The following is a 17,361-nucleotide window of genomic DNA, read 5'->3' as shown; positions in this document are numbered from 1 at the left end:
ACCTGACTCACTCTTCCAGAACTGTCAAATAGCAACAGCTTCTCCACTTGTGGAGTCTCTCCCTCTTTGCTAGGCTTTTTGCCTGGCCTGAGCTTGCACAGGTCTTGTACATGCTGTCATAATTGTAGTTTCATATGTGCAGCTGCCCCGTTGTGTCTATACACAGTTTCCTTGATGTCATCTACCAGCTTTGGCCTTTAGGCTTTTTGCATCCATGTACTTCAGATTCCTGAATGTTGAGGGGAAGTGTGATGTATAAGATAGATGTCTTATTTGACTGAGAATTCCATAGTTATTTTTGTTGTGGGTTTGTGTTAATTGCTTTTTACTGCAAGAAAAAGTCTCATAGATATACTCATCTATGGGTATAACTACATCATTAGAGTTATTTTAATATTGACTTGATTTAGCAGAATGGTAGTATTAGGTTAACAAACTACACATTTTTGAGTGAAGTATAGTAAAGCAGGCAGGTTATTTTAATCTGCTTGGAAAGATCGCTTTAGTTTTTGGTTTCTGTCCAAGAAACATATTGAAGTTTTCAGTTGGGAAAATGGTTGGTGCTTCCTTTAATAAGTAAAGGACATCTTGAAGGGCTCTGCAAACTAATCAACACATGGGAATTTGGTATAAAAAACATTTGTAGAATGTCAGGGTGAGTGAGGAATAATCCCACTTTCAATCTCACAATCATCTGGGGGGGGGGGTTCAGTTGTATGCCCTCCACCCTGAACAATAGTTATTTTAATGGTAATGGTCATGAGCATGCCATTATGCTTTGTACTGTTAATGATAAAATGAAAGACGGTAATGGGACTCTCTGTGGTACAGAGTGTGATAAGTTATCTGATATCTAAAATCCAAGGTTGAAGAACATGTCTCTTAGCATTCTCAATGACCTACAGAAAAGTGCAAAAGGGAAAACTTCACCATCTTTCCTGGGAGCTTTCAGGTAAATACATGAATTTAAATACTTATCATGTCCACTGAGCTGTTTATTTTCTTCTTTATTTTTCTTATTAAAATTATTTTTCATACAATAATGTTTCCCTCTCCCCAGCTCCTTCTAGATTTTCCCCATTTCCCTACCCACTCTACTCTACGTTCTCTCTCTCTCTCAATAACAACAACAAAAAAAATGAAGTTAAAACAATAAACAGTAAAACGAACCAACCAACAAAAAGCCAAACACAGCAACCACACATATCTGTTGTGTTCATTTTGTATTGGCCGACTATTGTTCTCCTGGGCACTGGGCCTGCCCTGAAGTATGCTTGATATACCCACTGTAACTCCATTGGAGCACACTGATTTTCTCTATGCCAGCACCTATTAATTGCAGATAGCTGCTTGATTAAGGCTGTGATGCCACATCTACTCCTCCAGTCTCGGTTCTGGAATTCCATCTGGCTTGTGAATTTTTTTTTTTTTTTTTTTTTTTTTTGCAGTAAGATTTTTGCAGATACCGTTTTAAGAATTTGAAAATTCTCACCCTATGAATTTTCACCATGTTGGATCTTATCAAATGCTCTCTTGGCATCTGTTGGTAATATAGTATTTTCTTTAGTGTGATTAATTAGAGCTAATGATTTTATTTATTATTTATTTGTTTGATAAATTGTAATAAATGATAATAAAAAATAGATCTAATGATTTAAATATGACAGTAACCCTTGAATTTTGACAATAAACTTGATTCAAGCATGTTTTCTTTTATTCTATGCATGTACTTTTCTAAACTCATCTTGGGGCCGCTTTAAGGATTGTAGAAACTGTGTTCAAGTGCGAGTATTGACCTTTCATTTTCCCTTCATAATTACTGTCAAGTTTTTATATTGTTTGTATCTCCTTAGAAAACAAGATTTTTTAAGTCCCTACCCTACTCCTCCTGACTTCTCTGCAGCGTTTTCTTTTGTGATAGCTCATTTTTATTTCTTATTTCTTATTTTTCTTTCTGTAGCTTGAATATGATATGATTCATTGTTGCTTTATTTTGATTTTTCTGTTGATTTTTGTTCTCTGGTGCTCTGTAATGGTGTCTGTTTTGGATGTTGGAAGAGTTGTCATCCAGGATGATATTCACTGTTCACTTTCTTTGTTTTCCTATTCCTCCCCACACCCACTACTGCATACATTGCAACTTTTGTAATTGTCCCAGATATTTTGGGAATTCTCTCCTTACATTGTAGTTTAGGAAGTTTATGTTTCCTTGGCTTCCAGCTCACTGAGTAGTTTTGGCTATGTTGAATTAATTGATATATCTCTCAGATGATATTGCTTATCTCTGTTTCACTTTGGGCTTTTCCTTTGATTTTTTTTTTTTTTTTAGCATTTTCATCTTTCTACTCACATGACCTGTATGTTTCTTGTATACTAATCACCTTTTTTCAGCTATGTCCTTTAACATATTGATCATATAGTTCCATTATCTGTGGATGAATCTGCATGAGTTTTTAAAAATTAATTTACTTTTATTAATTACAATTTATTCATTTGTATCCTAGCTGTAGCTTTCTCCCTCTTCCCCTCCCAATCCTACTGTTCCTTCTTCTTCTTCTCCTCCCATACCCCACCCCCAGTCCACTGATAGGGGAGGTCCTCTTCTCCTTCCCTCTGACCCTAGCCTATCAGGTCTCATCAGGACTGGCTGCATTGTCTTCCTCTGTGGCCTGGTAAGGCTGCTGTCCCCTCAGGAGAAGGTGATCAAAGAACCAGCCACTGAGTTCATGTCACAGACAGCCCCTGTTCCCTTTACTAGGGAGCCCACTTGGAGACTGAGCTGCCATGGACTACATCTGTGCAAGGGTTCTAGGTTATCTCCATGCATGGTCCTTGGTTGGAGTATCAGTCTCAGAAAAGACCCCTGTGTCCAGATATTTTGGTTCTGTTGCTCTTCTTGTGGAGCTCCTATCTCCTCCAGGTCTTTCATCTCCCCCTTCGCTACTAAGATTCTCTGTACTCTGCCCAAATTTGGGTATGAATCTCACATCTGCTTTGATGCCCTGCTGGGTAGAGGGTAGAGCCCTTTGTGGTAGGCTCCTGTCCTATTCCCTGTTTTCTCCCTCTTCTGATGTCCATCCTGTTTGCCTTTTTTTTAAAAGATAAGTTTTTTTTGTTTTTGTTTTTTTAGATAATTATTTTGTCTCTACAGCCTTCTTTCTCTTGGTTCTTTGCATGGCTGTGTGACATTTTTTATTTTTTATTTTTTTATTTTTGCTGAAAGCTATTAAGGTTGTGTTCAGGATCAGGTAATTAATTTGACAACTGACATTATTCTGCTAGGAATTCAGGTATGTTTAGTGTTTGTACCAAGTGTCCTGGGTGCTAAACACTTAACTTCAAACTTAGTGCATTTGTTTCTGTCTCACCTTTTGACTGTGGGATAGTCCTCAGAGATGGTCACTTGTCATTCACTGTATTATACCAAGTTCTTGTTGGATGATAGCATAGGCAGGAGGGGTTGTGTGGCATCCAAGTCCAACTAAATTTCATTGCTTCAAATGCCTTTGTTTTTTCAGGCTTTCTCTAGTCCTCCACTCTTTCTCTTTTATGGTGCTAACTTTCAGTCTGTTTGTGGCAGCTTCCTTTCTGTTGAATTATTCCCCATTGGTCTGACCAGAAGCTTGGGAAGTTGGAGGGACTGAAGTAGCTTCTTCAGTTGGAACCATCTCTGGAAAAGCATTTGGCCAACGTGGTCAGCTTTTGCCACAGAAAACTCTGTGATTACTGTCTCTTTCTCCTGCCAGGACAGGCTCTCAGAGACTCCCATATTAAAGTCTGATAGGGGTTTTAGATGTGAAGAGCTCAGAAATGTGATCCTTGGGAGGTTTTTCACTCATCTGATGATAGCTATTTACTCTCGAGCATTCATCAGAAATTTTTCATGAGCATCAGTTCTGTTTCAGGGTACCAGAAATTTTTATTCCAAGCAGACATATCTCAGTCTTTGGATGAGCCTGTCTCTTCATAGTTTATGGTAGTGGTTTTTCATAAGAATCATTCAGTACAAGCTGTCTCAACAAATTTTCAATAGATACTAATTTCTTGTGGTCCCAGAGGTTGTCAGTGTGTGCCTTAGGTCAAGGTATTAGCTGATTTGGTTCTTGGTTGGGGTTTGTAATGGCTAATTATCATTTATCATCTTGACTTGACTTGGAGCTCTCTGGGAGACACACCTCTAGGTGTGTTGTGATGACATTCCCAGAGATGCTTAATTGAGAAGGAAAGACACATCATGAATGTGGTGGTACCATCCCACTGAATAAAAACAGGGATGAGCTGATTAAAAACAGATCGAATAAAAACAGGAAATAAAAGGAGGAAATGAACTGAGGCCCAGCACTCATCTCTTCTTGATTATGAATGCAATGTGATCCTCTGCCTCATGCTTCTGCAGTGTGTGTGTGTGTGTGTGTGTGTGTGTGTGTGTGTGTGTACATGCTCATGTGTGGATGTCTGTGTCTCTGTGTTTTTAAGACAGTACATTTTTTCTGTAAGAACAATCTTTGGTGGCATTTATTATTTTCTCATGTGTACATAAAATCATATGAGAAAAACTGACCAGGCAGTTAAGAGGCCTACCGGCTGTCTCTCTAGTCATGTCTGCTGGCAAGAAGAGGAACCACACCCTTACCAAGTACTTTGCTGCAATTTCAGTTGGGAAAATGAAGGTGTAACTTTTTACTTTTTAACATTATTCTTTACATTTTTTTTTCATATGACATGCTTTGATCATACTCTTCTCCTTTTCCAACTCCTCCCAGATCTTGCTTGCTTTCCTACCCATCCAACACCCAAACTCACTCTGGCTGCCTCTGTTTATGCTTGTCTCGCTTTCTCTCCAAGCAAGCAAGCAAGCAAGCAGGCAAGCCAGAAAACAAACAAATAACCCAGAAATCAAAACATTACTCTTGATCCTAGGGTTTTCTCATTCCCATCTCTCTTTACTTAAATTATAGATCTTTTAAGTTCTGATACAAAATCTCCAGAGACCCAAATGTATTCTTTTCCTTTAAGGATCTAGAACTGAAAATGTACTTATAATCGAGGGAGGTAAAAGTACTATCTCAGCTTCTCTTTCTCAGGAATTCTTTACTCACATCTGAAGGGAAAGGGCCTCAGATATTGCTCATTATTATTGTTGTTGTTAATTTAGTTTTCTTCTATCGTATTATGAATATTTATTTTTATATTTTTAGTGTAACCTGTTTTTGCTTTTTTGTTTACTTGCTTCTATTCTGGGGTTTGTTGAGAATTTGATAGTCTATCACTGTGATAATATAAATACCATATCTCTGTATATCCCACACTGCTATTAGTATGTATGCCCTCTAAAACACAACCGGAAGGGATTACATTCATGTTGAAAATTAGTCAGCTCAATCTTTATAGCTATGTTTATAATGTTTTCTTTGACATATGTTTGCAAGTTTTTCATACCTCAGTTCATGTTGGCATATCCCTTACTTTTCAGTAGTTTTTGCTTTTTCTTTGCCTTTCTTTTGCACTTTCCAACACTAAAGGAACTCTTGGGAGACACATTTAGTCAGGATTTGTAACTAACATCAAATAAAGAAGAGATTTTTATTTGGCAGCTTGTGGCCATGATTTAGCCAGTGTCTGTGTGCTAACCGAAAATGGCGAAATAAGTTGCATTTGGAATCAGGTTGCACGTAGGTCACATGTAGGTCACTAGAATTCTCATAATAAAGGAGATCAATAATGACAAGAGGATTCTCATGTTTGCCTGTCTGTTTGTTGTGTTGAATTTCTACTGTTGCTGCTGTTTATTTTGGCTGGAGCTGGATCAATTTATATGCAGTCTGCATCTGCTATGTAACTATGTCTAACTGGTCTCCTGTTTCTGATTTATGGCAGTGATGTTTCATGGCTCCTTACGAATTACCACAGGCAGTAGTTTCTTAAACATCTTGGCTTTTATACATGACTTGTTCAATTAATATTTGAAAAGGAAATTAGTGCGGTTGTACCTCGCCATAAACTTTAGAATCACTTAGGATATTCTTTAAAATCCTGTGAAAATTTTTAATTCATTAACTCATGAGTTATCTTGGCTGAATATATTTTTCAGTACTGCAGATCAAACCCAAGGCTTTGTGCATACTAGACAAGCACTGTATCACTAAGCTACATCTCTGTCATGGTTCGAATACATTTCTAAGTCATCCATGAACATCTGGTAGAGTATGGAAGTTCTACAGCCAAGCAGAAAAGAAAGTACACATAAGCTTTTCAATTTTTATCCCATAAAATAAATTTTACTTCTAGATATTTTGTACATTTCATGACATCATGGCACAGAACCTTACCTTCTGTATCTATGGGGGATTTCTGTTTAGATTCAAGAGTCTAATCATCAGGGGATTCTTCTGTATTCTTCTTTGGCACATTAGAGAAAACATAAAGCCTAAGAGTCTTACTCTATTCTATGAACATCAGTGGGTAGAGCTGAGTCCCAGCTTGGCCATAATCTAAGTGGCGTTATTGTCAGATGCATGAAATAGTTTAAATGTGAAGTACAAGAAAGAGGGAAACACTTTAGAAAATGTACTACGCTTTCTCTGGCGTAGTTGTTTTGTATCCGTGCCCTGCTGGATTGGAGCCTTTTGATGACTTCACTAAATTACGAGCTTTGGAGTCGGAGCAGCCTGGAATTAAATTCTTACTTAGCCACTTTCTAGCCGTGTGACTTTCAGTGCCTAACCTCTATAATTTTCATTTTCCTCAGTTGTAAAGTGGGTACAAAAATAACTGCTTTGTAGGGTTGTCACCAACATTAAAGCTGCATAAAATGCTTCAGCTGCATCCTTCCCTGAGTGAACAAATTTTTGTGCTGAAGAAGGTTAAATTGATAGCATAGAACACAGTTGCTCTGTCCTGTAATTGGAACGCTTGGCTCCTCCTAGCTTTGCATGTTAAAATCCCAGTTGTTAAGGCCGTGAGCTTCAGGGGTAGGGCATGTTGGGAAGTGAAGTTATCAGGCTCAGGGTATTCAAGTGGATGGAATTAGAGCTTTTTTCAAAGAGGCTCATGGGAGCTATGGCAGGTCCTTCGTCTTTTCTACCATGTGAGGACTTATCCGAAGCAGAATCTTATGAATCAAGGAGTAGGTCCTCACCAGGCATCCAATCTGCCAGTCTTGATTTTAGACTTTTTAGCCTCCCCCCAATTATTGTAATAGACTTTAACAATAATTCCTTGACAGTTTTGTATACGTGTATAGTGAATTTTAGTAATTTTCACCATCGTTTGCCCTTCTTATCCCCTTTCTCCTTCCCAACAAGTCTCTTTTGTGCTTTCATGTCTTCTCCTGGGTATGAACCACTGAGTCTAGAGCTGCTTGCATGGGCCTCGATGGGTTAGTTCTTGGAGTATATGCAACTTGCCAGTGGCTACAACACTGAAGAAAATGACAGCCCTTTTCCTGGCAACTATTTACTGCTAATAGTCCCTCAGGGAGGAGTAGGGCCTCAGGGGCACACCCCCGCCCCCATCCATGATGAAATCTTGATGGACAGGACCCAATCATGCATGCTTCTTGTGCAGGAAAGCACAGTTGCAACAGAGTTCAAGAAAGATGAGTATGTTATACAAAGAGGTCTTATTTTTATTGTTTTTTTATTGTTTTTTTTTTTTTTTTTTTTTTTTGCTGTGTATCCCTCTAATTCTCTGGCTCATACACTCTTTTTGTTTACTATTTAAAAACCTTCCCTGAGCTTTGGAGTGTGTGGTATAGATATCCTGTTTACGGCCAGTCACTTCAGCATGGTGTATTACAGATATTTTGACCAATTATTGGCTTCTGCATTAACTGATACCACCTTCTGATGGGAACCTTCACTGGTGAAGGCTGAGTGCAGCATTTATCTAGGGATACAAGCAGGAGCATTTAGAAGATAGTTTGAGGTCAAGACCATTTAGGCAAAAAAAGAAAAGAAAAGAAAGCAAGCAGGTTCTCCCCTAGTGCCTCTGACTTAATAACTAGGTGTGAATTCACACCTGTGGAGCAGACCTGGGGTCAAACACAAACCAAAAACAAACAAACAAACAAACAACAAACAAATAAAAAACAAACAAAAAACAAACAAAGTAAAACAAAACAATGAACAAAGAATAACAAAGAAAAAGAAAAAGAAATCAACAACAACAACTTCCCAAACCATGAAACAAAAAACAGATTTGGTATAGGTTTCTCAGTTTACACAAGTTTGTGAGTACAACCCAGTGGAATGAAGACGCTATTCATTATTCCCCTTCTTAACCCTGGTAGACCCTTCTAGATTCTTTTTACTCCCTGAAAACTTGTGAGATAAAACAGGAAGGGCGAAAGAGCAGGATGTCCCTCAGATGGGGGTGGGGATGAGGGCATAGGGGTGGGAGTGGGGTGGGGGTGGGGATGAGGAGATGGGGTGGGGGTGGGGCAAGGGTGGGACAGGGGTGGGATGGGGAGGGGGAGGGGTTGGAAGACCACAGGCTCAGGCTCAATGGAAACACTAGTTGCCTTTCTGGTCACTGTGACCAAACTCAGGAGGGGAGATTTGATTGGGCTTAGGGTTTGAGGGGCTGTGGCAGCAATCAAGGGAAAGCCTTGACTCCAGGAATTCTGAGGCAGAGGGAGCAGCTGCTTGCTCACATCCCAGGTGACCAGAAAGTGGAAAAGGCCTGGAAGCAGAATTGTGCTGTAGAACTGAAGGCCCACACACCTCTGAATAACCACTTCCTCGGAGTCCCCTTCTCTAAAACCTTTTACTGTATGGATCAGCTGGAGCTGGAGAATAAGTGTTCAAATGTATGAGCCTGTGGGGGACATTTCACTTTCTAATCTCAACAGCATGTACTTGAAATGCAGACTCCAGGCCCCTCTCGTGGCCCTTACCTGTGAGGTTTGAAAACCAACTTCCTGATTTTCTGAAGTGCGCCTAATAATGGCCTCTGACTAGAAACCAAACTCTCTAAAGGAAGGGATAAATTTGTTCATGCAGTGCATTTTCTTCCTTCCTTCCTTCCTTCCTTCCTTCCTTTCTCTCTCTCTCTCTCTCTCGGAATAAAAAGAAGGGAGAAATGTTGCAGTTAAAATACAAACTCAAAAATAAACAAAAGGAAAAAAGAGAGAGAAAGGGACATTCAAATCCATGCATTTCTTGCTGGCACCTGGATCTTTGTACTTATAGAGTGAGGAAGGAAGATGCTGAGTTTGAAGCCAGCCTTGGCTACATAGTGAGCCCTTCTTTTCAAAGAACAAAACAAAACCAACAAAGAAATCTGTGTGCTTCTTTGTGAATTTTGATGGTATATAAAAAACATTTTTTCCCATAATAGATTGAAGAGTATCTCCTAGGCAAAGTCGATACATTTAAAACCCGACGGTAGGCCTTGAAATCTTCATTTATAAGGTAATGCAGGATCAATCCTGCACCCCACAGACGTTCTGAAACCTTTCTCTGTAAGCATTGAGTCCAAAATTGAATTTTGGATATTTGGGGATTTAAAAAGGTAAACAGTTTGGACGACAGAGAGCAAATGCTGTCAGTCCGTCTCTGATATTAGAGATAGTAATGTTATGTTTTTCCAAATGACTTTGCAGTGGAAAGAAGTTTTAAGGTCCCTAAGTGTTCCTCAGTGATGCTTCTGCCTGTACTTCCTTTAGCACTGTCTTAATTTTTTTTTTTAAAAAAATAATTACTATAAAAAGCATGCCAGCTTATTTTAAAATCCCATGTTCCACTATTTTGTAAGCAAAAACTCCTAAAGTTTTTACTGTGCCAGAGAAGATATTTGTATTATTTATGCAAGTCATACATATTATATTTGCACTTTATGTTTAAAAATTTAAATAACCTCTAAGTCAATCAGGTAAAGAAGCCAAACTTTGCTGGATCCCCGTGCCATTTACCCATCTGTCATCGGTGTCAGTGTGAGAATCTTTTTCTCCCAGCCCCTTAAGCTGAGACACTCTTGTGTGCACTTATCAAAATGTGTGACATTGTGTTAATTTTGGGAAAAATGTGATTTCTTCTATAAGGGTCATCTAATTCATTATCCACCTGTTCACTTGGCAAGAGATTATGATTACAGATCACATTAGCCTGCCATTGGCACCCAGGAAATGCCAACAAAGGTATGGGATGAGCTGACGGACAGCGTCACTTTAGAGTCCAGTAACTGGAGAGCAGGAGCTCAGCCATGGTTTCACACTAACTTCATGTGGAGAGCTGGTTAAGATGCATGCACACACGTGTGTGTGTGCACACCAGTGTGTGTGTTTATGTGCCTAGGGTTGGCATAACACATGAATACACAGGCACGCATACACATACCAGTGTTTAGGGTCTTCAGGACACATACATATGGATGTGTTCACACCAGTGGTGCCTGGGGTCATCCTAATAGATGCATATACATGGGCTCACATGCATGTGCATGCCCATTCACACACACACACACACACACACACACACACACACACACACCAATGCCAAGATCTGTGTGCGCTGAAAGTTTTAACACATAGTTCAAGTTGGGAAATTGTGCCTTGCCTCGACCATCCTAAAAGAAAGATCAGGCCACATGCTCATCCAGTGTTCAGCCAGGTGCTCACCATCTCCACAGAGATGGAAACCACTGTAGCGTAGAGCTAAGGCAGTCGTGGAGGCTCTGCCGGTATGGTAATCTTTCTTAAGCAATCTTTAGTAAAACGTTTTGACCAGTGAAGTAGGAAAAGGTGGAACTTCCTGAAAGGGCTTGGCGGCCAGACTTCATGGATCTGTGAGGTTAAACAGGGAAAAGGCAGCAGCCCAGGCAGGTGCTCTGAAGAGCAGCCACAGTCATTGAGGACAGTGACAAGTGAAGGAAGAACACTTCTGTGATCGGGTACGTCTGACACACGCTGGATCATTCCATGCTGTAAGAGACACAGCACAGGGCGCTGCTGGCCCGGTTACTGAGAAGCCGGCTGAACTTTGTTTAAATTTTTTTTTTTCTTTTAAGCCTTGTTTTCCTCTAACATAAATGAATCTTGCTGAGAGCCACCTTGAGCCAAAAAGGGATTTCACTGTCGTAGCTGGAGGCTCGCTAAGGTCTGCGCTTTGGTGGAGCACTCCTGCTAGGGTAAGATAAATAAGCCTGAAAATAAACAGGAGCAGACCCTTCGTCCTGAAAAACGTAAAACAGGAAGATCTGATGTGGAGGGCCACAAACACTGCCTTAGAAGCTGGAATCAAGAGCAAGTATGTCTCTGGTGGAGGAGGTTTGAATAGACAAGACTTGAGATCGTAACAGGAAGCGGCCAAACACAGTTGCCTGATGTGTAAAGGGCCTTAACAGGGGCTAGGTGGGGCCTTTTCAAGACGATTCATTGGGACAACACCCCAGGTGTGGTTGTTACATTTGGTGGGGAGTTTGGGTTTTGTCCGAATGCTGTGGGATGGGATATTGTACCCCTCCTGTCCAAGTCTGAGTGGCTGATCAAGGGGGGGTGTGGGTGTGAACGGAGGAAGGGAGCAGAAGAATGAAAGGGCCAAGAGCAGGCTTTGATGACGGTTCTGACGACCACGTGCTTTGTGGAACTGGGCGGCCACAGTAAACTGTGGTAAGGCATGCTGCATCAGTTGTTTTCCTGACTGTTGGGACCATATTTCCCTTAAGACGTAAGAGAGGGGAAGAGGTTCGTTTTGGTTTATGGTGTGACAGTAAGTCCACCGTGGAGCGGACACCATGGCAGCCTTGGTCAGGAAGCAGAGAGGGACCAGCGCTGCCAGCTGCTGCTCAGCTTTGCTCTCTCCATTTTCCTGTTTTTATTCACTCAAGGATCACAACCCATCTGAGGTACCACTCGCATTCAGGGTCAGTCCTAATTTTTGGAAACCCTCACCTAGAAGCACCCTAAGGTTTGTTTCTTTGCTGGTTCCAACTACAGTCAAGTAGTCGCTGAGGATGAAGCAGCTCAGGTGCCGCCTTTCAGATTTGATTTGCAGGTAGAAGTGTACATCTGTGGAAATGCTTGTGGCATTGCCAGCCTGAAAATTGGGTGAGCGGGCTACTGATGAAACAGGAGGAAGTGAACTGATTGCTAAGGGAATCATTGTAAGTTGATTTTGAACCATGCAATACTTTCTTTAATAACGTATTAGATATTATTCTGATTACCAACCAGTCATACTGGAACCTGCTGCCTGCATCTTAGTGTTCCTAGCTGCTCCCTTATTGCTTAACTATGGAGACCTACTTACCATCATGAGCCTGGGTATGTAATAGCATCATTCCTATGTCATTCCTTCCTGCACAAATTGTGACAGTGTTAAAAAAAATAAGAGGAAGAAACAGGAAGAACTGGAGCAGACAGTTCTTCTGGAGAAGGAATAAAGATGAAATATAAATGATGGGAGGCATTGTTGTTTCATGCTGATGTCTTCATATGTGGAGTCCCATGCTAGAGAAGATGAAATGGCTCTGGGCTAGGGGTGCGACTCGGTGCTTCAGAGCCTTTGCTGCTCTTGTAGACCTCCCATCCATGGTTCCCAGCATCCATAGGGAGTTTCACAATGCTAATTCCAGTTTCAGAGGGTCTGGTGCCCTCTCCTGCCCTGCCCAGCCACCAGACATGTACATGGTTTGCATACATACCTGCAGATACTCAGACACAGAAAATAGAAGTAAGTAAATCTCTTAAACTGTTTTAAGTGGCTAGGGTATTGAGTTCTGTGGATGTTTGCAGATAAGCAAGCTATACACCAGCTAATGTGCCCTAATACTTTGGAAGTGACCAGCGCAGGCTTACTCAGTGTAATGGTTTTGCAGACACCACAGATTTTTTTTGCACCTTTCTGACCTTTAATTTCCTCATCTGCAATTTGACTGTGCTGGCTTAGCATCATTCCAAAGGTCTCTCTCGTTTTCCAGGGCCAGACTCTGTAACTCTAATCACAGGTCTTTCCAAGTTCCTACTGCTTCAAGTTTCCCTCTACAGCTCTGGACATGTAGGAGGCAGTGTGCTGAGGAAGCTTAGTAGCTGTTAGAGAGTGTGGTTCCTACTTGGGTGAGGCTTTTGTTTATGCTAATGAGGGAACTGAGGAAGCGCAATTGCTGAAACAGGTGAGCAATTTCTTTGCTGAATCAGGTAATAGTTTCTCAATACCGAGAGATTATTTTCTCGGCTTCTCCATGCTGTCCTCAGTGCTGGCAGCCACTGGCAAGCACGCTTTCACATTTAATCTGTGTTTTGCAGAAGCAATTTTTATTGAGGGCATCTTGGCTGAGAGCTGGTTTAATGGGTGTGATGCAATTTAAAGCTCCTCTTAATACAAAGGAGGGTAGGTACCAGGCACGGACTGTGGATGGAGCGACAAACTGTTCATCTGATTTCCTTAAAGCAAGCGGCACTTTCCACAGGGAGAAAAGGAAAGGCTAGCTTTGCACTGACAGTCTGCAGATACTGTGAGCTCCTTCTTTCCCTTTTCTTCCAGGGCTTTTCTGGAAATGCAAACGCAGACAGCGTTGTGTATTCTAGACTCCAGCCTTCAATCAAAGCCAGGTTTCTGCGCTTCATCCCTCTAGAATGGAACCCCAAGGGCAGAATTGGAATGCGAATTGAGGTGTTCGGGTGTGCATACCGTAAGTGTTTTGTTTACCCAACACACTGCAGTAGATAATCAAAGGAGACTCCTTGGAAAGCCAAACTGCACACTGAAATAAGCTTCGTAGGTCTGAAGAAAGACATCAGACAGGAACGATTTTGCTGAAGGCCGCTCTTGTGACCACGTGTGTTAATATTTACTGGAACACTCAACTTTTACATTTGAATTCAGGGAAGAAGCATGTATGCTTTGTTTCTCCCCAACCTCATCGTGTGTGTGTGTGTGTGTGTGTGTGTGTGTATGTCTGTGTGACAATGCAACACTATCATTATTAAGTAGGTGTGGGTATTTGAATATTGTATCTCTCCTAGTGGGTTACACTTGAAGCCTTATGTTGGTACCCTGACTTTTAGAAAAGAGACAACAGTCCATGTAGTATGACCAGCCAGCTGTTATAAAAGCCAAGTATTTTTCTCTCTATCCTAAAAATAATGTGCCAAAGGACTTTATTTTTAAATGTGCCATGCCCTCAGCATAAATTAAAAGAAACAGCGAAGACCTTGGCCAGAATATAAAATATGTCTGAAATGTCTTCACATAAAAATAAAAAACAAAAAAACAAAACAAAAAAAAAAAAAACAGGCAGAAACCACAGATTTCACTTAGTCATCCCCTAATGAGGCATTTTATTACATGTTTTCTTTTTGTTTTTCTTTGTGGAGAAGGGACCTAAGAGTTATCGACAGTCCACCTCAAGCCACACTATCCTGCGGGGGGCTCTGTTGTTAGAGAGGGTAATTTGATGAACACCATCAACGGCAATCAGACAAACAGCCTGAGGTTTGGGGAGATTCAAGCTACGACCCAGTGTCTGATGTTAACACTCAGGGAACTCTGGCATTAAAGCTCAGGACTGTTCAGTTTAACTACATCGTTATCCCTCTAGTAAAAAGTTATTTACTTTTTAGCCATTAAAGCTCCCTTACTTCACATGTATTCTCTGGCTTCAGGAGATTATCCTGGCTGGGCTATGCTTCCTGATACGAACGGAAGAGAAAAACAAATGTTATAAAAATGTCGGGTGACTTGAAGAAAAAAAAAAGACTTTTTTTTTTAAAGTCTTTAAAGACTTTTAAATTTTTAATTGTGTGTCTTTGTGTGGGTATTTGCACATGTGTGCAGATGTGCAGGTGCCCATGGAAGTCAGAAGAGGGCATCAGATCCCTTGGTGCTTGAGTTACAGGTAGTTGTGGAGTGATGAATGTGGGTTCTGGGAACAGAACTAGGGTCCTCTGGAAGGGCATTTTGTGTTCTTAATTAGTAGGCCATCTCTCCAGACCACTGATAAAGTTTCAACCCCCATGTCTGGCCAAGACATGCTTGTCTATTGCATAGACAGCTTGGAGCACCCGGCATATTTTAATGATGTTCCTGGTACCCAATGCCATCATCAATCAACATTTTCCCCCTTTAGGCTCCTTGAACAATTATGATGATCTTTTATATAGTAGTAATTCAATTAGCAACTGAACCAATACCAATATTAATAGCGCTGATATCCCTAATTCTAAAAGTATAAAAATGTGCCTGAGAGCTTACTATGTGCACTGTGCTGTTTCTTCTTGTGGATGTGTTACATGTGTATGTGTTTGGTGCATGCTTATGTATATGTGGGTGCATGTGCTCTTATGTGTGGGGAACAGAGGTTGGTGTCAGGGGTCTTCCTCAGTCGCTGTTTTTGAGGCTCGTCTTTCACTGAACCTGGAATTCATTGATTCCACTAGACTGTCTTTCTAGGGGGCCCACAGGGATCCTTCCATGTCTGTCTTTCCAACGTTGGGACAACAGGCATGTACCACTGTGGCTGGCTTTTTGTGTAGGTGCTGGGAATCTGAACTGAGTTATCCACTTCCTTGAGTGCTTCTTATGGACATTGTACAAAGACATGTACGATGTCCCAAAGGAATCCAGGTAACGAAGACAAGATAACTCTTCCATTTTCCATTTCACAAAAGAGAACCAAATCTTGGGATGGTTGAGTTGCTCAGGCTGCACAGACAGGATATGGCAGAGCTGGGCTTACAGCCAAGTCTCCCGGAGCCCAGGACTTGAGCTCCTGCTCCCTCCAGCTGCTGGATTGCAGAGATGAGTTCCAGGGTAGCTTCCTTCTCACCATCTGCCCAGCTGGACTGCTGGCTTTCTTGGCATCCAGAGTGCAGCTTAGCTGCTCTGGGTATGTGTGTTTCTCATTTCATAATTTTCAGACCTGGAAACAAATCACCCTTTAAAAGATAGACTACCCTAATCAAGTTCTGAAAGCCAGAACTTGGACAGAAAGACTCTTTATTTCTCACATGTTGTTATTATTATTATTATTATTATTACTATTAGTAGCAATAATATTAAGATATTATTGTCATTTAATTTCTGGGGATTGAATCTAGCACCTGCTTTGTGCTAGAGAAGTGCTCTACCATGGGTCTATATTTGCAGCCTATGTCTTTAGATCCTGGAGGTTAGCCAAAGTCACGCATGCATGGTGGACAATGAACGGTACAAATAACAGACTGCTTTGTATTGACAGTTGTATTCTCCATGGAGCACTCATTCTATAAAACATTTATCACAGCAGGGTAAGAGCTGATATTGGCTGTGGATACACTGTGACATAGATCACTTTTAAACACACTCTAATTTAGTTCTTATATTTCCCAGGGTAAACTGAGTCTTGGGAAAATGAAACAATCTGCCCATTTTTACTACTGGGCAGCTTTTGAATTTTGACTGTGAATTCTATGCTGTTTTGCTGAAACCTAATTATGATTTATAATACCCACAGGGTAGTGCCTGCTGAGGTTAAGGTTTCTTTGCGTTTTCTCTGCCACCACGTGATGACCTAAGTATCTCCCCAATATCCTAAGCCTATAACTTTTTTGGAACATTCATTTTTTTGTGTGATTACTGTTTTGAGGATAAGCACATTCTCCACCTGCCAATCACTCTCCCTTTCTCACTGACCCATGACTTAAGCAGTAGTAGATTTGAAACTCAAATACATAGAGTAAAATGTTATGACAGGAGCTGATGTAAAATGATAGATGTGTAGTTTTAAATTATTAAGAGAGACAAAGTAATAAGTTTAATGGAAAGATATTCTCACAGAGAGCCAGAAATCAGCTTCAATTTGGCTTGGAAGTAAGCGACTTGGAGGAATGGGCTAGATCATACTGACTTTACTCCTTATATTGAATAGTCCTCACAGTCATAGTCTCCAACTACTTATGCCAGCATCCTTGCGTGAGTATTAACTGATTACACACGATACCATAAGGCCAACAAGTATTCAACAGCTATTATGAGCCAAAAGGAATTATTTGTGGGTCTTTTCTCATTTAGTTTGAATAGCACAGAGGAGTAGGTACATGAATATCACTGTTTTATGCAGAAATAAAAGGAGACATTCAGAATTTCTACCTAATGAGCCATAGACTTGCTTTCAGTCACTGGGCATAGAAATAGCTGGAACCATTAGCTTTCCCTGTTTATGAATGAAGAGGTCTGAATATTTCTTAGCATAAGCTCATAGTTCTATGGTTTTTTTTGCAACCCCTTAAAGTGGTGTAGAAAAGATCAGGATGAATCTTCTCTTCTAAGCATATAAGGGCATCTTTTGCATCATCTATAAACAGAAAACAGTAGTATTTGGGGTGAGGGCAAGGTCACCTTCCTAGATCACAGCCATGGAGTGCCCATCCATACTCAGAGAAGA

General features: G+C 40.8%; 1 protein-coding gene across 2 annotated transcripts in view; it reads left to right on the top strand.

Moving 5' to 3' along the window:
- The window catches only part of Cntnap4 (contactin associated protein family member 4), a 291,138-nt gene that overhangs the window by 145,292 nt on the left and 128,485 nt on the right, over positions 1–17,361 (top strand). Inside the window, exons 1-2 of one of the 2 annotated variants that reach the window (XM_060391928.1) lie at positions 13,094–13,110; positions 13,482–13,629. In XM_060391928.1, the coding sequence (XP_060247911.1) occupies positions 13,599–13,629 (31 nt within the window). In that variant the 5' untranslated portion in view covers positions 13,094–13,110; positions 13,482–13,598. Of the gene's footprint in view, positions 1–13,093; positions 13,111–13,481; positions 13,630–17,361 lie in introns of those variants that run through there. The other variant, XM_060391927.1, reaches the window with a different exon arrangement.

This window comes from Meriones unguiculatus, chromosome 10, assembly GCF_030254825.1.
Source record: "Meriones unguiculatus strain TT.TT164.6M chromosome 10, Bangor_MerUng_6.1, whole genome shotgun sequence".
In the NCBI taxonomy this organism is placed as follows: domain Eukaryota; kingdom Metazoa; phylum Chordata; class Mammalia; order Rodentia; family Muridae; genus Meriones; species Meriones unguiculatus.
This window is presented reverse-complemented; position numbering and strand designations above follow the sequence as displayed.